This window comes from Ictidomys tridecemlineatus, chromosome 1 (assembly GCF_052094955.1).
Source record: "Ictidomys tridecemlineatus isolate mIctTri1 chromosome 1, mIctTri1.hap1, whole genome shotgun sequence".
NCBI lineage: Eukaryota > Metazoa > Chordata > Mammalia > Rodentia > Sciuridae > Ictidomys > Ictidomys tridecemlineatus.
Genome location: NC_135477.1, coordinates 185,115,956 through 185,139,407, shown reverse-complemented (window position 1 = coordinate 185,139,407; position 23,452 = coordinate 185,115,956). Strand labels below are relative to the sequence as shown.

At 40.7% G+C, this 23,452-nt stretch overlaps 1 protein-coding gene across 9 annotated transcripts in view; it reads right to left on the bottom strand.

Annotated features, from left to right (window-relative positions):
- The window catches only part of LOC110597285 (uncharacterized), a 29,585-nt gene extending 6,414 nt beyond the window's left edge, over positions 1-23,171 (bottom strand). The window contains exons 1-5 of one of the 9 annotated variants that reach the window (XM_078052987.1): positions 23,036-23,123; positions 17,337-17,389; positions 16,806-16,898; positions 865-991; positions 534-594 (exon numbers count right to left, since the gene is read on the bottom strand). In XM_078052987.1, the coding sequence (XP_077909113.1) occupies positions 534-594; positions 865-898 (95 nt within the window). In that variant the 5' untranslated portion in view covers positions 899-991; positions 16,806-16,898; positions 17,337-17,389; positions 23,036-23,123. The other 8 variants (XM_078052968.1, XM_078052993.1, XM_078052963.1 and 5 more) reach the window with 8 other exon arrangements.
- Positions 23,172-23,452: the final 281 nt, after the last annotated feature.

The window sequence follows — 23,452 nt, the reverse complement described above, 5'->3', positions numbered from 1 at the left end:
AAGGAAAACGTGACATGTGAAGATCTGTCCACACATATTGCTTTCACATGAACTGACTAGCAGAAATGTTCCTTTAAGACTAAGATTTGGAATCTCACTGAAGGTTTTTACACAGAGTACCTTTTCAAAGTTTTCCAGAGCCTACCATATGACTTCTGTAGAAAAAAATATAAGCACAATTTAGGGTTGGATCATTAATACTTTTACATTCATTAGTAGGCTTTGGACTTATATTATCAAAATCAGGGAAAGTATGGGTTTTCTGTTATGTCTATACTGTATGCTCTTTGAAAGTCAATGTAACAATTACTTTATAAGACTGCTTAACCAGTGCTATCATAAATGAAGTTTTTTGACATTGTCAACAAGTCAATAATTTTTTAAAACAGTAAACAATTACCTTACATTAAAGTTTATTTTGGTGTAAAAAGAATAATTCATCTCATGCTTGTTTTTCTTGCTTATTTGTAGAATTATAGGATGAGCTAGAATTCCCTCAAAGCACTTGGTTTCCTCATAAGAGTACAAATTACCTTACGTCTCTCTCAGTATTTGTATTCTGATATTCCATGTTCTGGTCTTCCCATGTGTCTCCTGAAATGTAGTCCCAGAAAAGTCATTAGAATCATCATGATTTCAGAATGCATTATGAGATTTACAATTTGGACAACTATACTTCAACCATTTAAAAAGATTTAAAAAGAGGGCAAAAAGGATTATGGTATTTATGCTGCAGAGGGCAATGACATTAGGCCCAATTTATTTCCTTAAGTACTCCCTTTCCCACATTCCAAATTCATGAAGGAAAAAAAAAATCCTCCCAGGTGCTCTATCCTTGATTATGTAATGAAACATCATCCTTACCTATAGAAGCCAGGTTTCTAAGGACTTCCTGCATCACATCTCTGTGGAGACTCTTCTGGGAAGGTTCCAGCAAAGCCCACTCCTCTTGGGTGAACTTCACAGCCACATCCTCGAAGACCACTGAATTCTAAAATACCCCACAAAAATGTAGTGCAGGCCAGGACAGAAAGTCAGCATGAGGGCTCTATTCTTAATATGTGAGATACTCTCACAATTGTGATCTCCAAATATTCAGTCTATGATTTGGTTGTTAAACTTGTACTCTGTCTGCACTCAATTCCCAATCAGGCATTCCAGTGTAAGAACTGAACTATCAGGAAAGCATCAGCAGAAGGAAAAAAAAAAAAAAATTCCTTCTCAATTTTAGTTCAGGCATGCTACTGAGTCACCCCTAAGATCTTTTTAGGGTGAATGACTAATACATGGAATAATGAAGCCTTACTATATCATGTGCAGAAGAGACCTAAGATTAGTTCTCCTGTCAGTACCTATTCTGAGAAACGCCTACTGACAAAGTTGTACTTTAGCTGATAGAAGGAGGTAAAGATTTGGACAGGATCTCACCAAACTAAGCATTTACACAGAGTCACAGTGCTTGACAGTGTAAGTAAGCAACATAGAAGGTGCTGAATGATTGCTTTACTCTGGAAATTGTACTATTTTGTCCCACTCATACAATGTAGAACCTCCACGATCAATGATTGCCAATCCATTAAAAAAAAAGAAAAAGAACCCTCTGAAAACAAAGTCTAAGAGCTTTCATGATAGGCAACATTTCATTGAGGTGGTCACAACATGGCAACACGGGATCGAGCTCAACCTGTGTGATTACAACCAAGACAACCAATTAGAATATATTGGTGCTTTATTCCAGATCAAATGTAACCTACTAATTACAAGAACAATCACCAATAAACAACTTGTAATATCTTCAAATTAATATCAAAATATAATGGGAAAAGTGCCAAATACTTTTCTGACATTTCACAAACCAAACTCCTAGTCATCAATGGAAGGTACTTGTCCAAGCCCAATAAGAATAAGAAATGTGTAACACCTGTCAATATGTTCTAGATAGCAGATTATTGTCTTACATCATATACAGTCATGTGCCACATGACGTTTTGGTCAATGATATTTTTGGATAATAATGGGCTACATAAAAATGGTTATCAATAGAAAAGGGATTATTGCAGTGTTTGTAGTGACAGTGGTGCAAACAAACCTAATGCATGATCAATTTTGGTAGCTTGTTAAGTGAAATGCTGTATGGGGCTGGACCGTAGGAAGCACTTACATGAGACAGCCTAGTATGTAACAGCCATTCCTTCTAGGACCGTGTGAATACACTGTGGTGTATGTGCAATGGTGAGGCAGCCTAAATATAAACTACCAGAATGTTTAAGTGACACCTGAGTATAAATAAAGAACTTTAAATAATACTATTGGACACAGCTAGCATAGAGTTACCTGTAGGTATTCTGACTGTGGAAATGTACAGGGAAGCATTCTTCTAGTGAGGGGGGCAGTTACAGGTGCTCTGTTTCCTGTGCATGGAATGTCCAGCAATTTCTCTTTGAAGCTATTAAGATAACTATAGAGGCTCACTATCTAATTTATATGGTGATGTCCTTAGAGAAAAGTGGTTCTGTGTTTATATTAACCTGGACCTTATGTCAGTTAGTTAGCATTTGGGATTAAAGGAAGACTAAATCATAATGTAGTCATGGTAACAACAAGCTATGTAACTTGGGAGATAAATAATCAGAGACAGAAATACCTTTACCTTTAGGTCCTGTCATGGCTCCTCTTTCCTTAGAGGTCCATGGAAAGAGAGAGAAGCAGGTGCTAAACCCTTTTAATGGGAAGAAGCCATTCAAATGAGGCAAGAAGTAGGATTACAAGGGAACAGTGCACCCTCTGGATGCACCCGATTCCTAGGGCCACTCCCAGTGCCACGCGTTATTATCTGAACGAGGGAAAAGACCGAGTCACCAGTCATGCAACTATTACACCAGACTACAGTGATCTTTCGGATCCTCGTGGTGCATCAAAATTTAAAGGTGTGTGTGTGTGTGTGTGTTTGGAATGGCTCCCCACAAGCCTTCTTTGTTCCTTTCTTTATAGTTAGCAGAGAGATGAGCCATAAGAGGGACCAAGAGAAAAGAAAGCTTTCAGGGGTTTGAAATTCATATAAAAAATTGACTAATGACAGAATGCATTGTTGAGAAGAGGAAACATTCACACGCAATTTTAAAGATGAATCAACACAAAATGGTATTAAACTGAAAATATGCATTATTTTCCTTATTCCTTGGACACATGTTAATTTATTAGACATTCTGGTGTGATATACAAAACTAAAACAGTTTCAAAATGTTTTTTTTCTAGAGAAATAGAAAAAAAAGATTTTTATATAAGAAGAGTAAGCAATAATAAAGAATGAGAAATTCAAAAGAATGAGAAATTCAAATGCATTTAAAAGATGAAAATGTATCAAAAAGTAGCCTGAAATAGATGGGACATTAGAGGGTGTGGGTGCATAGTGATATGAATAAATACACACCTGAAATGGAAACGAGCCAGGACATGCAGCAGGAGCAGAAAACCACGTTAACCAAAAAAAAAAAAAAAAAGGTTTAGAAATTATCCACAAAATCTGATACAACTAAAACTACAAACTACTTAAGGGAAATGATACATGTAAAGATATCTGGTATTTGCAAGCAAAAGGAATTGTAATCTACACAAAAATTAACCATGAAGTCAGTTCAATCACTTTCTAAATAACAATGAGGTGTTTTACATAAAACTAAGAAGTATCATTCTAATGTTCACATGGAAATACAAGAAAATTAATAACAGAAGTAAAAAAAAAAAAAAATAAACTGCAGAGCACCAAATTTCCAGATTTCAAAACCTCCTCCAACTACACTAACAAAGACAGAGGAGCACTGGTTTAAAGGCAGACATATACAATAATAGGGGAAAATGGGGGACCAGGACACTGCTGACCCATGAAAAAAAGAAGAAAAAAATGTTGCACAGCAAACAGGACCTTCAAGAAAATGAATGGCCGGAAAACTGTGTGTTCATGTCAATGCGTGAAGTCAGACCCTACCCTCATGGCACATGCCTGCATGAAATCCACATGGACCAAAGTCCTCAAGAGGTGAACCTCACCCATTCTTAGAAGACATTGCAGAGCACAATCTCAAAACACTAGAGCACAATCTCACAACAATGGATTTGGGAACGTTTTTTTTTATCCATCCATGTGATTCATGAAAGAATAGATGAACTTGATTTCACCAAATGGCTTTCAGTCCTATGGTTTGCAGCAATGAGACTGAAACTATGGACACCACACTGAGTGGAACAATCCAGGCACAGAGAGACATCTGTGTGTACAAACTCACTCAGAGAAGCTACAAGTTCAGTTCACAGAAAGTACAAGAGTAGTCACCAGAACAGTAGAGTGTCCAGAGCATGTAGTACACAACATGTCACTGTGCATTTCATAATAAAGCATGGGGAGTAGTCCACAGACACCCAGAAATGATAAATGTAAATGTCAGAAGGGCTAAAGCCCTAATCTTATCGTGACACAATGGAACAGATGTGCAACTAGCTCACTGCACCTCATCCACATGTGCAATTTAAAAGCGAATCAACACTAAAGAGTGAAAATTTTAACTTTCATCAGACACCACCAACAGAGTGAAATGGCACCCCGAAGAAATGTGGAAAACACCAGCACAACATGATTCTGGAGAAGGTTTGATACCTAGAAAAAGCAGCTGACAAAAATCAAACCCATCTTCATGACATCAACATGCACATACTAGGAAAAGAATGAAAACCCCTAAAAAGCCACAGGGATCTATAAAACCTAAGGCTACACTGAAGAACAAAACCCTGTCTCTGTGACAGAAAAACAAGTCAAGGATTCCTGCTCTCACTACTACTAGACAACACAGCAAGGGGCGGCGGGGGGAGGGGGGGGGAGCCAGGAACAAAATCACAGCATTCCAGACCTCAGAGCTGACTCACACAGCACCAGATACTGAGACAAAACCAAGGACTCCACCATATAAAGGTGGGAAAGGTAACAGACTCAGACCCACTCATGGGCTGAGACAGCTGCACAGGCACCAAGACAGGAGGAGAGAGGGACACCTCTGCACCCTTCACTACCTCTCACCCCATCAACAGTGACCGCCTGACACAGTGCCCATTTGCCTTGTATTTCTGGCTTACTGCTCCCTACAGTCTTTACTACAAATGGATAAGGACATCTGACAGGGTTTCTTCACTGCTGTACCTACCAGAAAGCCTTCGACATGGGGGAGATCTATACCTGAGAAGTCCCAGGGCTCTAACACACAGAGGCCTCACACAAACCTCCTCACAGGCCCACAGCCACTCAACTGTCATAGGCTGAAGTGATCAACCCTACTAGAGCTAATAAATGAATTCAGCAAAGTGTCAGGATATAAAATCAACACGCATAAATCAAAGGCATTCCTGTATATCAGGGACAAATCTTCTGAAATGGAAATGAGGACAACCACCCCATTCACAATATCTTCAAAAAAAAAATAAAATAAAATACTTGGGAATCAACCTAACAAAAGAGGTGAAAGATTTATACAATGAAAATTACAGAACCCTAAAGAGAGAAATAGAAGAAGACCTTAGAAGATGGAAAAATATACCCTGTTCATGGATAGGAAGAACTAACATCATCAAAATGGCGATATTACCCAAAGTTCTCTTTAGGTTTAATGCAATGCCAATCAAAATCCCAACGGCATTTCTTGTAGAAATAGATAAAGCAATCATGAAATTCATATGAAAAAACAAAAGACCCAGAATAGCAAAAGCAATTCTAAGCAGGAAGTGTGAATCAGGAGGTATAGCGATACCAGATTTCAAACTGTACTACAGAGCAATAGTAACAAAAACAGCATGGTACTGGTACCAAAACAGGCAGGTGGACCAATGCTACAGAATAGAGGACACAGAGACCAATCCACAAAATTACAACTTTCTTATATTTGATAAAGGGGCTAAAAGCATGCAATGGAGGAAGGATAGCATCTTCAACAAATGGTGCTGGGAAAACTGGAAATCCATATACAACAAAATGAAACTGAATCCCTTTCTCTCGTCATGCACAAAAGTTAACTCAAAATGAATCAAAGAGCTTGATATCAAATCAAAGACTCTGTGCCTGATAAAAGAAAAAGTTGGCTCCGAGCTACATATTGTGGTTTCGGGTTCCAAATTCCTTAATAGGACACCCATAGCACAAGAGTTAATAACTAGAATCAACAAATGGGACTTACTTAATGCAAATCAAAACCACCCTAAGATACCATCTCACTCCAGTAAGATTGGCAGCCATTATGAAGTCAAACAACAACAAGTGCTGGTGAGGATGTGGGGAAAAGGGTACTCTTGTACATTGCTGGTGGGACTGCAAATTGGTGCAGCCAATTTGGAAAGCAGTATGGAGATTTCTTGGAAAGCTGGGAATGGAACCACCCCAGCTATTGCCCTTCTCGGACTATTCCCTGAAGACCTTAAAAGAGCGTTATTACAGGGATACTGCCACATCGATGTTCATAGCAGCACAATTCACAATAGCTATACTGTGGAACCAACCCAGATGCCCTTCAATAGATGAATGGATAAAAAAATGTGGCATTTATATACAATGGAGTATTACGCAGCACCAGAAAATGACAAAATCATGGAATTTGCAGGGAAATGGATGGCATTAGAGCAGATTATGCTAAGTGAAGCTAGCCAATCCCTAAAAAACAAATGCCAAGTGTCTTCTTTGATATAATGAGAGCAACTAAGAACACAGCAGGGAGGAAGAGCAGGAGGAAAAGATAAACATTAAACAGAGACATGAGATGGGAGGGAAAGGGAGAGAAAAGGGAAATTACATGGAAATAGAAGGAGACACTCATTGTTATACAAAATTACATATAAGAGGTTGTGAGGGGGAAGGGAACAAAACAAGGGAAAGAATTAAATTACAACAGATGGGGTAGAGAAAGAAGTTGGGAGTGGAGGGGAGGGGGGATAGTAGAGGATAGGAAAGGTATCAGAATACAACAGTTACTAATATGGCATTATGTAAAAATGTGGATGTGTAATCGATGTGATTCTGCAATCTGTATTTGGGGTAAAAATGAGAGTTCATAACCCACTTGAATTGAATGTATGAAACATGATATGTCAAGAGTTTTGTAATGTTTTGAATAACCAATAAAAAATAAGTATGGTTTCTTAAATAAATTAATTAAAAATTACAGCTGATGGCAAACTGATCTCTCTCTTTTTTCCGGTTGTTAAACAAACAGGACCCTGCCTCCTTTCTTTGACTCCTTTAAAATGGGTTTTAAAAAGAATTGATAAAAGTTATCAACAGTCATGGTGAATCAACGTCCTGTATCTAATGTGTCATTGTCATTAAAACACCTTATGCTTTTACAGCAGTACTTACTATTTTAACCAGGAACTTTATACATATCATTGTCTTTTTTCAGGCTGTAATATTTTGCCTTTTGCTGATATGTACGGTAAATTAATTTCTGATGGTTATACTAAAATTTTATCATTAACAGGCATGGACACTCATGTTTTATACCTCACTTTTAATTAATGATAAATGGACTAAACCTCAAATCATTCCACAGCAAGCCAAATTAGCTGTCATTATCTCAGCAGTAAGATTGTTATTTACTACTTTAAATATTATCACAGATTCTCAATATTTAGCTAAGCTTGTGCCTCATATTTCCATGTCTTTGTTATCCTCTCATTTGGATTCCAACTTAGTATCTCTTTTTTTTAGCCCTTCCAACTCTTTTACAATGTCATACTCTCCCATCTTCCTTGCTCATATATGCAGCCATACCAAGATTCCTGGACCTCTGACGAAGAGTAACGCACGTGCAGATGAACTGTGAAATCCCTTTGTCCTTTGTTTTCAGACGCTATGGAATCCCATGGATTCTTTCGTGAAAATGCTCAATCACTAATGAAAATGTTTCTATCTTTCTCAACAGGCTTGTGCTAGAGCCAACCACTGTTCTCACTGTGCACCCTTTTGGGCCTCTATGTGGAAAATTTGTAAATCTATAAATCCTAATACACTTTGGCAAATGGATGTTATCCATTTCCCTCCTTTTCATCCTTGTACCTTTCTTCACATTTCCACTGATATCCATACTGGGTTCATTTGTGCTAGTGCCCACAGATCTGAAAAGGTATCTGCTTGCATTTCTCATTCATTATTTGCTTTGCCACTATGGGCAAGCCTATTCATTTAAAGACAGATAATGTCCCTGTATATACATCTCGTGCTTTTGCACAATTATGTAATCAATGTAAATTTAAATCATGGAATTCTCAAAATCCTACTGAACAAACTTTGGTTCAACAAGTGCATCATATGTTTAAAGCTTGCCTTTTAAAACAAAAACAAAAATAGGGACCTAGCCTCTCTCATATTAATAATGCATAAATGTTGTTTTAATTACAGATAATGAACAATATATAATACAAAGTTATTACTCATAATTGGCCATCTGCTTTGGATACACATTTTATTCCCAAACAGCCACTACCAAAAAATTTATGTAAAATATAGGGTCCCACCTTACCCAGGATGACAAGACCCCATGCCTCTGATCACATGGGAAAAGGGATAGACTGCTATGCTTACACCAACACCTCCTGTTCATATTCCATCTCAGTGTGTGAGACCTGACAATCATGAGCTGGCATCAAAACCTGATCATCAAATCTGTTTGATCCTGGATGAGAAAAGTCCCACCAAACAAAAGGACAATGATGAGTCTCCTCAAAAGAGAAGAAACATTAAAAGGTACATCAAAAGAGGATCCCAAGATACTAGACTTTCAGTGGCTTGGGGGGACATAAAATCATTAACAGCCTTAGCTCAATAGCTGCTGGCTCAAATGGGGTGAGAATGCACTCCAGAAAACTTAGTTACTGCTTTGATTGCTAAACTCACACAAAACTCTGTAAATGCTTTGGTCTTAATAATAATGTTATTCTGTTGTACTCAAGCCATGGGAAATTCATTACAATCCAGACTCCCTAACTTCTAGAACCCATTATAATATCTGAATCACTTGGCTGAAATTATTAATTCATCTGAGATTTGTATCCTCCAAGATATTGGTATGTGAAATGTACTGGGCTCCTGTATTCTTCCTGTGTACCGACCTGCACATGAAATTTTGAGTATGACAATGTTCTCCAATGGAGTATCCAAAAACCAATATACCATAAAGATCCTTAAAATTGGGGAAATCCTCAAAATGTTACTTACCCTCACTATGGCTATAAATGCAACCAACACTTATGCTGAAATTCAAGGCTCTATGCATAAATGTGTTTCTTTGGGACGACTCTCATTTAATTGTACCAAGTTGGAGACCATTATGTATGAAAATGGTCACGTCCCTTTACCACCAAGATGGTTCTTTTCTTGTGGAACATACATTTTTAATTATATACCTGCTAGAATGTTGCACAGTACCCATAGTTGTCTTAGCAGACTGTGTTCTTACCATCCCCAAACAATTTAATAGGCCACCATCTTGCAGAATGTATTCTTAAAAGGTCTATTCCCTGTGATAAAAACTGTGAAGATTAGGTAAACCTTCTCTCTAATGCAAAATTTGATGCTTTGACATTATCCTTTGTGAGTATCCCTGGACTAATTGTCAGAGCTTATAAAACCACTATGAAACTGGCCTGTACTATGGTAAAAAAAAAAAAAAATTAATCATACTTCTATGTCCATTAATATGCTTGATGAGTTCTTTATATAAAGAACTCAAAAAACTTACACCAAAAAAACAAACAACCCAATCAATAAATGGGCTGAGAATTGAGTAGAACTGAGAAATAAAATTGATCAACAAATATTTAAAAAAAAAGTGTTCAACATCTCTAGAAAATAGAAAAATGCAAATCAAAACTATTCTTTTTTTTAGAGAGAGAGAGAGAGAGAGAGAATTTTTTAATATTTATTTTTTAGTTATCGGCGGACGCAACATCTTTGTTTGTATGTGGTGCTGAGGATCGAACCCGGGCCGCACGCATGCCAGGCAAGCGCACTACCGCTTGAGCCACATCCCCAGCCACAAATAAAAACTATTCTAAGATTTCATTCACTCCTATCAGAATGGCAATCATCAAGAATAAAGGCAACAATAAATATTGGTGAGGATGTGGAGAAAAAGGTGCACTCTTACATTACTGGTAGAACTGCAAATCGGTGCAACCACTATGGAAAGCAGTATGGAGATTCCTCAGAAAACTGGGCATGCAACCACCATTTGACCCACCTATCCCACTCCTTGGTTTATACCCAAAGAACAAGATCTTAAAATCAGCATACTACAGTGATGGAGCCACATCAATGTTTATAGCAGCTCAATTCACAATAGCTATACTATGGAACCAACCTAGGTGTGCCTCAGTAGATAAATGGATAAAGAAAACGTGGTATATATACTCAGTGGAATATTACTCAACTTTAAAGAAGAGTGAAATTATGGTATTCACCAGTAAATGGATGGAGTTGAAGATTATCATGTTAAGCAAAATAAGCTAATCCCATAAAACCAAAGGATGAATGTTCTCTGCAATATACAGATACAATTTTTCAATAAGGCAGGGGGCACTAGGAAAGAATAGCATTACCTTAGATAAAGTGGAGGAAAGTGATGGGAGGGAAGTAGAGGGAATGTGGGGATAGGAAAGACAGTAGAATGAAACAGACATTATTACTGTATGTATATATGTGACTACGTGACAAATATGATTCTGCATCATGTACACTCAGAAAAATGAGAATTATATACATGTATGATATATCAAAGTGCGTAAATGCATTCTATTGACCTGTATAACTAAAAAAAATTTAAATAACAGCAAAAAAATACTTAATGAAGAACAAAAACTATATCAAGCCATTCTCGACAATCGGGCTGCAATTGATTAACTGTTATTGTTACATCATAAAGGATGTCAGGAGCTTAATAATATGTATTGCTTCAATTTAAGTGATAATGATAATTCTATTTCAAAGGAGTTAGATTACCTTAAAGATACCAACAAGATTATGGAGGTTTAGACTTGTTGGATTGGCTCATTTTGTGGTTACCCAATTTCATCTGGATCAAACAATTACTCATAGGTGAATGTTTACTAGGATTCATAGGTGGATGTTTACTGGGATTGTTACGTTGCACTTACTTTTTGCAATACCTACCCTATTTTTTGCCCCCACCAGCATTAAGAAAAAAGAACAAATATTATTCATGTAAAAGGCCTTAAAGGGGGCGGGGGTAGCTGTAGGTATTCTGACCTTGGAAATGTACAGGAAAGCATTCTTCTCTTGAGCAAACTCCCAGGGAGTAACAGCACTCTGTTTCCCATGCTTGTAATGCCCAGCAGTTTCTCCTTGAAGCCATTAAGATAACCATAAAGGCACACTATCTAGTTTCTATGGTTACATCCTTGGAGAAAAGGGACTCTGTGTTTATAGTAACCTGGACTTTATCTCAGTTAGCTAGCACTTGGGATTAAAGGAAGACTAAGTCATAACTAGTTATGGTAACAATGAGCTATGTAACTGTTGAGATAATAAACAGGGCTGATGGAGAGAGTAGTCACTTTTCTTCCTCTGTATTGTATGTCTACGTTTCCTTTGTTCACTTCTTTACAGTTAGCAAAGAGATGAACCATGATATGGACCAAGAGAAAAGTTTTCAGTGGTTTAATATTCATATGGAAAATTGACTAATGACATAGTACGTATTGTGCAGAAGTGGAAACATTCACATTCAATTACAAAGATGAGTCAAGAAAAAATGTTATCTAATTGAAAACAATGCATTAGTTTCCTGATTCCATGCACAAATATTAATTCACTACAGATTCTTTTGTGAAAACAAAACTAAAACAATTTCAAACTTTTTTTCTAGAGAAACAGAAAACATTTTTACATGAGAATAAGCAATAATTAAAAATGAGAAATTCAAATGCATTAAAATTAGAGGAATTAAAAGATGAAAACAAATCAAGAAGCAGCCTGAAATACATGGGATGTGTATTAGAGGGCATGGGGGCATAGTGAGATGAATAAATGCACAACTCAAATGGAAAAGAGCCAGGACACGGAACAGAAGGAAAAAACCACATTAAAAAATGTTCAGAAATTATTCATGAAGTTTGACAATTAAAACTACAAACCACATGAGGGAAATGATACCTATAAAGATATCTGGCATTTGCAAGAATAAGGAATTGTAAATCTACCCAAATATTATCCATGAAGTCACTTCAATCATTTTCAAAATACCAATGACATTTTTATATAAAAATAAAAAGTATCATTCTAAGTTGACATGGAATTACAAGAAAACAAACAATGGAAGAAGAAAAATAAACTGGAAAGCACCACATTTCCAGCTTTCAAAACCTCCTCAAAGTACACTAACAAAGACCCAGTGGCACTGGTTTAAAGGAAGACACACACAGCAGTCGAGAAAAATGCGGGATCAGGACACTGATGACCCACACAGAAGGAAATGATGCTGCACAATCAGGGTCATTCAAGGAAAAAAGAACATGCAGGGAAATGAATGGCCAGGAAACTGTGTGTTCATGTCAACGCGTGAAGTCAGACCCTCCCTTCACAGCACGTGCCTACATGAAATCCACATGGACCAAAGCCCTGAAGATGTGAACCTTATCCATTCTTAGAAGACAATGCAGAGCACAATCTCACAACACTAGAGCACAATCTCACAACAGTGGATTTGGGAATGGTTTCTGGGATATTTTTCCATCCATGTGATTCATGAAAGAATAGATGAACTTGATTTCACCAAATGGCTTTCAGTCCTATGGTTTGCAGCAATGAGACTGAAACTATGGACACCACACTGAGTGGAACAAGCCAGGCACAGAGACATCTGTGTGTACAAACTCACTCAGAGAAGTGGCAAGTTGAAGTCACAGAAAGTACAAGAATAGTCACCAGAGGCAAGGAAGAGAGAGAAGGGACAGGGCAGGGCTGGAAGAGCAGACTGTGTATCAGGTACTAAAATATACTCAGGAGGGGCCAGCAGGACTGCTCTCCAGAACAGTAGAGTGTCCAGAGCATGTAGTGCACAACATGTCACTGTGCATTTCATAATAAAGCATGGGGAGTAGTCCACAGACACCCAGAAATGATAAATGTAAGGGTCAGAAGGGCTAAAGCCCTAATCTTATCATGACACAATGGAACAGATGTGCAACTAGCTCACTGCACCTCATCCACATGTGCAATTTAAAAGCGAATCAACACTAAAGAGTGAAAATTTTAACTTTCATCGGACACCACCAACAGAGTGAAATGGCACCCCGAAGAAATGTGGAAAACACCAGCACAACATGATTCTGGAGAAGGTTTGATACCTAGAAAAAGCAGCTGACAAAAATCAAACCCATCTTCATGACATCAACATGCACATACCAGGAAAAGAATGAAAACCCCTAAAAAGCCACAGGGATCTATAAAACCTAAGGCTACACTGAAGAACAAAACCCTGTCTCTGTGACAGAAAAACAAGTCAAGGATTCCTGCTCTCACTACTACTAGACAACACAGCAAGGGGCGGGGGGGGGGGTGGGGGGGAGGGAAGCCAGGAACAAAATCACAGCATTCCAGACCTCAGAGCTGACTCACACAGCACCAGATACTGAGACAAAACCAAGGACTCCACCATATAAAGGTGGGAAAGGTAACAGACTCAGACCCACTCATGGGCTGAGACAGCTGCACAGGCACCAAGACAGGAGGAGAGAGGGACACCTCTGCACCCTTCACCACCTCTAACCCCATCAACAGTGACTGCCTGACACAGTGCCCATTTGCCTTGTATTTCTGGCTTACTGCTCCCTACAGTCTCTACTACAAGTGGATAAGGACATCTGACAGGGTTTCTTCACTGCTGTACCTACCAGAAAGCCTTCGACATGGGGGAGATCTATACCTGAGAAGTCCAGGGCTCTAACACACAGAGGCCTCACACAAACCTCCTCACAGGCCCACAGCCACTCAACTATCACAGGCTGAAGTGATCAACCCTATTTCATGTGTCAGAGCGGTGGCTCCTGGACCCTAAACCATTTCGCAAAGTTGGGGAAACCCAAATGAGTTCACAATGTAGGTCCACATGATTTCCTGCCCTACAAAGTTCGGAGCACCAGCACTCATGATTTTCAAAACCTGGAAGCACCCAAGAGGAAGACGTATTACCAAGGTCAGGAGTGAAAAAATTAATAAACAAAACTCATAAATTTAATAATCAAAAAAATCAACTTTTTACTCATAAAATTCTGAAATGAAACTTAAAGTTCATTTACAATGACACTCAAAAAATAAATATAGAAGAATAAACAATATAATAATAATATATAATACATACATAATAAATAGCAAATAGAAAATTATAAAACTTATTTTCTAAACTGTAATGCTTAGTGGAAGTAGCTCAACATCCAAATAAATACCATTCTATGCTCATGGACTAAAGGTTTAATGTTATTAAGGTGGTGATACTCCCAAAGAATCTACCAATTATATTTAAACCCATCAGAATCCCGGATAATGATTCCTTTTTAGAAATTGAAAATGTCATTCAACATTACGAGGGACCCAGAATACCACAGGACTTTGAAAACAAGAACAGCAGTCTGACTAGTACTTCATGAGTACAGAGCTCACTTCAAGTGGGCAGTAATCAAGGGTGCAGTAATGGTACCTGGAACACCATGTAGAAGAGAAATGACAGCAGCCTCAGGGAGTAGAAGGTCAGCCAAATAGCAGTGGAGCTGCTCCACATGGAAACAGGGAAAATAAAGCAGAACAAATGTGACCCTGGAACAGCCTCAAATTTCACATAACTTCATGATGCACCTCAGTTCTTACTGCAAACCCTGGGACTCAGCACCATCCTGCAGGGAGCAGCCTGAGCTCCCTGTGTAATACCAATATGCTACAGTGATAAAGTCACACCACAGTTCCCCATATCCAAGGCCAGCCCAGGATGCCATCAAGAGAAAAAAGAATAAAGAAATTGAGGTATACATACACAATGGGATTTTGCTCAGTCATAAAAAATGAAAGTATGTCATTAGCATGAAAATGCATAGAACTGGAAGACAACATACTAAGTGAAATAAGTGAGAGCCAGAAACTCAGATGCTGAATGTGTTCTTTCCCATATGTGGAAGCAGGAGCAAAATCAGGACAAAAAGTGGGATAGGCAGGATCCCATGAAAATAGAAGAGAGGGAGGTGAGGAAGAGGACAGAGACTGAGATAAGGGAGGAAACAGGAAATGAGAGAACACTGGAGTGGAGTTGAACATAGATGACATATAGATACGCACATAGATGACATATCATGATGAATTCCACCATTATGTTGATCCATAAAGCATGAATTTGAAATAAATAATAGTAGGAAGTCTAGTGAGTAGAGGTAAGGAAACAGAAGGAAAGTAGGAGAGAAAGGAAAACTACTGGGGACTGAAGTGGAGTAACTTACACCAACCTAATGCTTGCACATTATGTAAAAAATAAAACCCAACATTAGCCAGGCAAGGAGGTAGACATCTTTAACAGTAGCAACCGAGGAGTCTGAGGCAGAGGATGCAAGTTTGAGGCCAGCCTCAGCAATGTAGTGAGGCCCTAAACAAGTTAGGGAGATGGTTTAAAAATAAAATATAAAAAGGGCCCAGGATGTGGCTCAGTGATAAAGTTCCTCTGAGTACAATCCCTGACAGCAAAAAGATAAATAAATAAAACAAACCCTAATATCACGTATAACTAATATACTAATACAAATGGGGGGGTACAATTTGAGAATATATGAAAACTACTGCCCTCGGTTAGACACTCAGCACAACAAAGGAAATGGGAATAACAAAACATAACCTATTAGGAGCTTTTTTTCTTAAAGTCCTAAAGCAAGTCCAATGAAAACAATGATCAAATAGAAGATTTTTTTTCTTTTTCTTTCTTTCTTTTTTTTTTTAACCTCACCCCTGAATAAATACATTTGACATTTAAGGAATACCTAGGTCTCTGATAAGTAAGCAGACGAATTTGAAGTGACAGAAAGGGCTGGTGCTGAGGGAGCACAGATGTGTCAGGCTTAAGGGGCAGATAAGGTCCCTGGCAGCTGAACATCATCACACCTGGTCCTGCTCACTGAAACACTCCATGATCACCCTCCCAGGAAACCTGACCATGACTCCAGGCTACAAGTCTTATCAGGTTTGCATAGCACTGCACTGGGGTGGGTGGTCCTTATGCTCTGGAAGAGTTTTCCTGCTTCACAACTGTGAGAGAATGCAAGGGCAGGAATCACTGCTGACCTGGCCCCTCAGCACCAGCATCCACAGGCTCACTGTCCACCTGTCTCCAAGGAATGGGAACAGGGCTTGGGGGATACAGTGTCCCTAGGAGGCAGCTGTCTAGATGAGGCCTATTCCAAGAGATTCCTCAGCATAAGGGCCTCCAACTGCTCCCCTCACAAGCTGAATGACACACTTAACAATGTCCTCTAGAAGGAGCTGACCCAGGGCCTAAAATTGCCTGCTTCCTGTAGGACACAGGGCAGCCTACAGGACTTGACACAGCCCCAAGCGGGGCAACACAGTGGCTAAAAGCATGGAACCCTGTCAGGGGTCCAAAGGAAACCTCTCCACAATTTGATAAGGTATCAATTCCTGGGGAAGGAAAAAAAGAGAGAGAGAGAGAGAGAGAGAGAGAGAGAGACAGAGACAGAGACAGAGACAGACAGACACAAGTTCTCTTAACAGTGAAGTTCCAGGTGACTGTTCTCTCCTTTCATCATATGGGAAATTCACAAAAAGAGATGAAAATGCTGTGAACTTGGAGGGAGAGTCTGATCTGTAAATATGAGAAAAGGACAGGAATATTAAGAATGTACCAAAAGCCCTAGTAGGGCATAGGAGGGGGAAAGGAGGGTGACTCCTTGAGAGAAGAAACACAGATCTCTCAGACCAACATCTTCTACCCAGGAGCCCCACACCTAAGGCAGGATCCCATGAGACCCGCTGCCTTCATTTCACACTGAGTACTTAGGGCTGGGGTCCAGCTGGGCAGAGAGAATTCTGCCAAAGTAGCTGCAGACCAGGCAGCACACTGGGAACCCACCTGCACCAGCCCACACCATGGCCATCAAGGGCTGAGCTAAAGCAGCATCTGACTCAGGTACTCTTGGGTGACTATAGAGATGACAATGGGAGGCCAGAGGCCAGCCACAGCAGGTTCATCACTTGTAACAAGCCTACCTCCCACCTGACCAAACCTGCCCCACACACTCACCATTTTCCGCCTTCTGGGGAGACCTGACATCCTTCTTATGGACCTCATAGCACCTGCAGGTCACAGGGAGACAAATGTGAGCCAGAGCCACTTGGGCCTCACACAGCAGAGAAGACACAGTCCTGGAGATGGATTCTGAGCTCCACAGGTTGAGAGATATAGGCTTCTGAGACTGTGGAAGGCCACCCCCTCCCACCAGCTGCCTGCTAACTAGCCAAGGCTCCACAAGACCCCTCTCTCTCCCCAACACAAATATGCACACTCTGGGGCCCTGACTGTCAGGAGATGCATCATACTCCTGATACATAGGCCAGGAAGACAAGGTATTCGCAAAAGCCCTTTTCAGGCAGGACTTCCTCCCTGCAAGGGGACCTGCCCCACCAGGGGGACATTTCCACTTATGCAGAGCTGAGCCTGGCTTTCCAAAGCAGGCCCTGTTGGCTAGGAAGCTCTTCTGGGCACAGAGTCCCAGGCATATGTGAGGAATTACAGCCTTGGTTCCAAGGCAGCCTACCAGGACCTCACAGAAGATGTGTGCCTGGTCAGGACTGACTGGGAAGGAGGGAGCCAGGCATAAATCACTTGGGAAAAGGCCAAGGCTTATTGGGCAAAGCCTCCTCACACTTTTACTCTGTCAACTCATTTTCAGACAATAATAATAATAATAATAATAATAATAATAATAATAATAATAATAAAAAGAAAATCAGGAAGTACAAGTATTAAGTGCATAAAAAACGAATTACATGACAATTACAAAAAAACTCAGTGAAAGAACAAGCAAACATTTGAACCAGCTCAGGTTAGAGCCTGCCTCACTCACAGTTCAGAATAAATACCCACTTGCAAAGGGGTAATCACATTCCCATATTGGGAGCCAGACTCTGACTGCTGAAATGTGGCCCCAGAAAGGCTCATTCCCTGTGTCCAGGAGGGGACACCTAAGAATTTATCTCTCAAAATCCACCATGCTTCCTGTTCTACAGATATACTTAATAAGATAAATTCAAAGGAAAAAAAGAATGATACATCTATAAAAAGGGGGCTCTCCCAACAAACTGCAATAGGGGGCAAGAAGGCAACCCTACCTCAGGGCAGATGTCTGCAGTCTTTACAAAGAGAAATGAATTCATTTGAAGGGAAAATTAACAGATAAAAATATAACCTAAAAATAAATTCCATGAGAAAATGACTGAAAACCATTTCAAAGACCATGGAAATACACAGAAAAATGCTCATACTAATGGTATTCAGTGAAAAGCCACATGGAAGTAAAAAAGGATAGACAGGTAGGAGGGTAAATGGATGAATAGTGAGAAAGCTGCTCCTCACACTGCAGCAGTTTACCCATAATCAATAACCTGAGAACTTCCCTATGTGTACAAAATTATAAAGGGTACACACTTGGGGACCAAATTTAAAAATAGAATGAAATTGTCAAAAATGTAAAAATGAAACTGGAAACAAGTGAAGTTCCTGAAGCAGGAACAGGGAAGGAAACTGGGAGACCCAAAGACTCAGACAGCACAGGAGTCTAACCAACTGAGGCAGAGAAACCACACATTGCACATTATAGAAATCCAGTGATAGAGCACTAATGGTAACATTAAGGTACTGAAAACTCAATAACACAGAACTAAGAAAAATTCTGCTTCCTCACAGCTGGTTAAACTGAAAGGAATGACAGAACTGGCACTGCACTCACCTCCAGGCAGAGGGTGGAGAGAGCAGGGAGAGAGGGCAGCCTGCCCAGGACCAACGCATCCCTATATGGACAGGAATATATGGGTGTATAGATTCTTACTAAACTGAGCATTAAAGTAATATTTCAACATCAAATTTCTGCACCCAAATAAATATTAATCCATAATATAAAAATCTTCCATTCAGTGAAGGAATAAAATTCTTGACCAGGTGACATGGCTATGACTTTTATCCCACTGGCTTAGGATACTGAGACTGAAGGACCATGAGTTCAAAGCCAGGCTCAGCAACAGGGAGGCATAAGCAACTCAGTGAGACCCTGTCTATACATTTAAATAATAACAACAACAATAATACAAAAAAAAGGGCCAGGGTTATCTCAGTGGTTGAGTGTCCCTGAGTTCAATCCCCAGTACCTAAGAGGGGGGGAAAAAAAAAAAAGAACTTCCTACATTCTTGGAATAAAGTGGAATTTTATGGCACCAAGATTTGATAAAGAAAACAACAGGAACCAGCTCAGGGAAGCACCCTCTCACAGACAGTACACCAGGAATCTCTACTTTGTGACTAACTCTTCCCCAAGCTTGGGGACCACACTCACAGTAGATGCAGCTCAGGTGGATTTTCCTAGGAAATGAGGAAAACATGAGCAGCTGGGACATTTGGTTCTGGAAGGTCACTGTGTTCTCTTTTCCCTAGAGTGGAATGTTCCCTCCTGTAGGACCTCAGTTCTCACTGATACCCAAGCACCCACCAGCAGGTACATGGAGGTTCTGGCTTGTGAGACCTTTTCCAAGAAACCACTTCTGACACCTACAACGTGAGTTTGATGAACACCAATCCATTCTCCAAAACTACTGGTCACTCAAAAGTTCAATTCTGACACCACCAGTCAGCACAAACCCTAGCTCAGGGTCAGCTCCACAACACTGCCCCATTGTAGATGCCAGCTGCAGGGCAGGAGGGCCAGTCCTGCTGAGAGCAAAGAACTACAAACTGGAGACTCCTATCATCCCCTATTCAACTTCAATGATTTGATTTTAACAAAGCACATCATTTATGTTCAATTTAAAAGACTCAACTTAGGATTGGCCAAAATGGAAAAGATATGTAAGAAAAAGAGTGCCAAAGGTACTCCTGTGAAAAAAATCTATGATTGAATAAATCCCCCTCCTCTGCATTCTGCTAGAGCAGTTCCTACACAGACACCCTCTTCCCATTGTGACTCAAATGATGCTCCTTTTTAGCCCATGGCAGAAACACACCGATCCTGAAAATCCCTCCTCTCTTCTTTTTTCTCATAAGCAATTAGGGATTTTGTTTTCAGGGATCAGAAAAATACTTTTTAAGCAAAACTGACTCAAGTTTCTCTCCTTAATCCAGGACCCTAAACTCTGACCCACTAGTAGTTAGAGCCAGTATATACACTTCTTCCTGACCCCTCCTGAGATCAGGCTGACTTGTGGTGAAACATTCTCTGCCCTAGGATCTGATCCTGCCCTGTCCTTGCTGCCCTCCCCTCCAAAATACAAGAGCGGATGTTTTGGTGAATCTTTGTAATGAATGAATCAACTTTTCTACCATAGGTACTGGGACAATGTATTCACTTTCTGCAACCATACTGAAACAAGATCTTTCCTATTTCTTTTCCAGGTAGCATTTCCAAAGATAAGTCCTGGAATTCTATTTTAAACCACTCTTCCACCCCCAAAACCCTAGTAAAAACCACATCTGAAAAGAGAAAAAGATATATAAGAAATTTTAACTAGAGAGTTGCAGTGGTGCAGGCCTGTAATCCCAGTGACTCTGGAGGATGACAGAGAAGGAACACCAGTTAAAATCCAACCTCAGCAAGTTAGCAAAGCCCTTGTGAGGTTGAATTTTGTAAAAAAGAAACCAACTTCTGGGCTAGGGATATAACTCATTTGGTAGAGTGCCTGCCTCGAATGCACAAAGACATGGGTTCAATCCCCAGCACCACAAAAAAAAAAAAAAAAAAAAGAAAGAAAGAAAGAAAGAAAACAAGTTCTCTACCACACTTTCATCTGGGAATGCATTCATATCTACTGCAAGCACACTGCAACATAGGATTTCCCTTTTTTCTATTCCCACATAACATTCCAAAAGCAAAGCCCTGGAATTCTATTTTAAATTGGTAGAACACGCCCCCCACATAAATAAATAAATAAAAGAAGGCATCTGAGAAACTCAGTAAATTCACTCTGGTGAAGAGAAACAGTCCTAAGAATTTTTAACTAAAATAATATAGGACCAAGTGTTTGCTTATTTTCTGTTTCTAGCCTTCTTTCTTCCCCTTGAATTATATCTCTCTCTTACCCTTTAGGAATATTTCCTAATCAACCCTACTAATAACTTACATTTTACAATTAATAGAAAAACTGACACTAAAATACCTTAGCCAGTCTTTCCAAGGCAAAAACCCGGGGAGCTGCAGCACCACTGGACACTGACCAGCTTCAGGTCAGGCTTCTGTCACCAGGTACATCCTTCCACCTCCCTCCTGCTGCTGAAAAGCTTTGTAGGGCTTTGCTCCACCTTGCTGGGGTCAGTTTTCCCTGCTCTTTAGGATAACTGTTCTTCCTTCACCGCTCTGAGCCCATCCAAAGGGTAGGAACCATATATGTCATGTTCCCTCAACACCAGCATCTCACTGTCTGACCTGGGTGTCTCTAGCTGCTCCCCTGAGAGGCTGTACTCCACATCTCAGGCTGTCCTCTAGGAGGAGCTGATGCAGAGCTTAAAATTGCCTGCACCTTTCAGATCACAGGACACCTGTGCGCTGCAGGCACACTGAAACATAGGATTGCAGCAGCCCCAGGAAAAGACAGAACAATGACTGAAGACACAGGACCCTGTGTGGTATCCAAAGGACACCTCTGCTCAAAGACTCTGCACAGGTGTTTGTACCTGGGTAAGATGAAGAGATGCATAAGTGCTTTATAAACACAAAAACTCAAGTTCCAGGTAATTCCTCTTTGCTTTCCACTCGTGGGAAATCTTGGCCCACATTAAAAAAAAAAAAAAAGAAAATCTTTAAAAGTGCTATTCGTTAAAAGGTGAAACTACCACAATTAAAACACTATCTGGTCAGGTTTAGTGGCACATGCCTGCAATCCCAGTGCCTGGGAAGATGGAGGCAGGAGGATGCCGAATTCAAAGCCAGCCTCAGCAACCACAAGACACTAAGCAACTCAATGCGATCCTGTATCTAAATAAAATACAAAATAGAGCTGGGGATGGGGCTCAGTGGCCAAATGCCCAAGAGTTCAATCCTGGGAACCAAAAGAAAAAAGAAAAGGAAAAAGATAGCACTGTCTACTTGAACAGTAGGCTGTGGAGCAAATTGATGATAAAGTGCGTCCTGGAGAGTGCAGCTGCCATCTGGGAATGCGGGCAGGGAACTGGAATTGTAGGGGTATGCTGCCAACTCTAGTAGGAGCAAAGGTCCCAATGGAAAATGGATTTCATACCCAGCTTCTTGCACTTTTAGGAGTACGTGTTGAAGGGTGCACAGGTTAATTCTGTGGAGAATACACGGTCAGACCAGGACCCCCAAAGGCCAACTTCTCACTGACAGAACACACCTCTGTCCAGATTCCCTGTTACCCTCCCCTGCTCACCTCACACTATGGGAGCGTCAGGCTGCGTGCTGCCTAGATATGACCCAGGGAGGTCACCAACAGGGAACGGAAGAGGGCAGGGACCAGCCCTGAGACCGACCGACCCAGGACGATTAGCCAGAGAGGACTGGGTCACCCTCTGCAGCTGAACTCGGGGACCTGCCACCCATCCCACTCCGCGGGACCACGGGGACAAAGTCCAGTGCCACCCGCCAGCAGGGTGACCTCGGGGACCTGCCACCAAGCACTTCCCACCCCGCGGGACTAGGGATAGGGCCCAGGGTCATCCACCAGAGGCACTCTGGTCGCCAAAGCAAGTGCTCACCGGATCCCGCCAGTCCTGGCCACACTCACCGTTTGGGGGCTCCAGGGTGACCCGCCGTCCTTCCTAGGGACGTCTGGTTTCCGAACTCTCGGGGCCCCAGGTTAAGCAGAGTCCCCGGGGATCCGGAGAAGAGGACAAAGGAGCAAAGGAGGAAGGAGCTCAGCAAGGGAGAGGAAAAGCCGCGAGATTGCGAGACCCCGCCCTTCACCTTTCTCTGCGCACCTGATTGGACAGTTCCTCTCCTGCTCCGCCTCCAGGTACTGTAGCAGCCTTGAGTGACAGCTATTCTAACCCAATCGTTGGCTGATACAGTCCAGAAGACAGCCTCTTGGCCCAGCCCTTTTCAGGCAGGGCTTCCTTGGCGAGCTGTGACCTGAGCCTGGCGGGAAACGTTTATATTCATCCTGGTGTAGAAGGCAACAGGGGAAGAAGACTAACGAATGTCA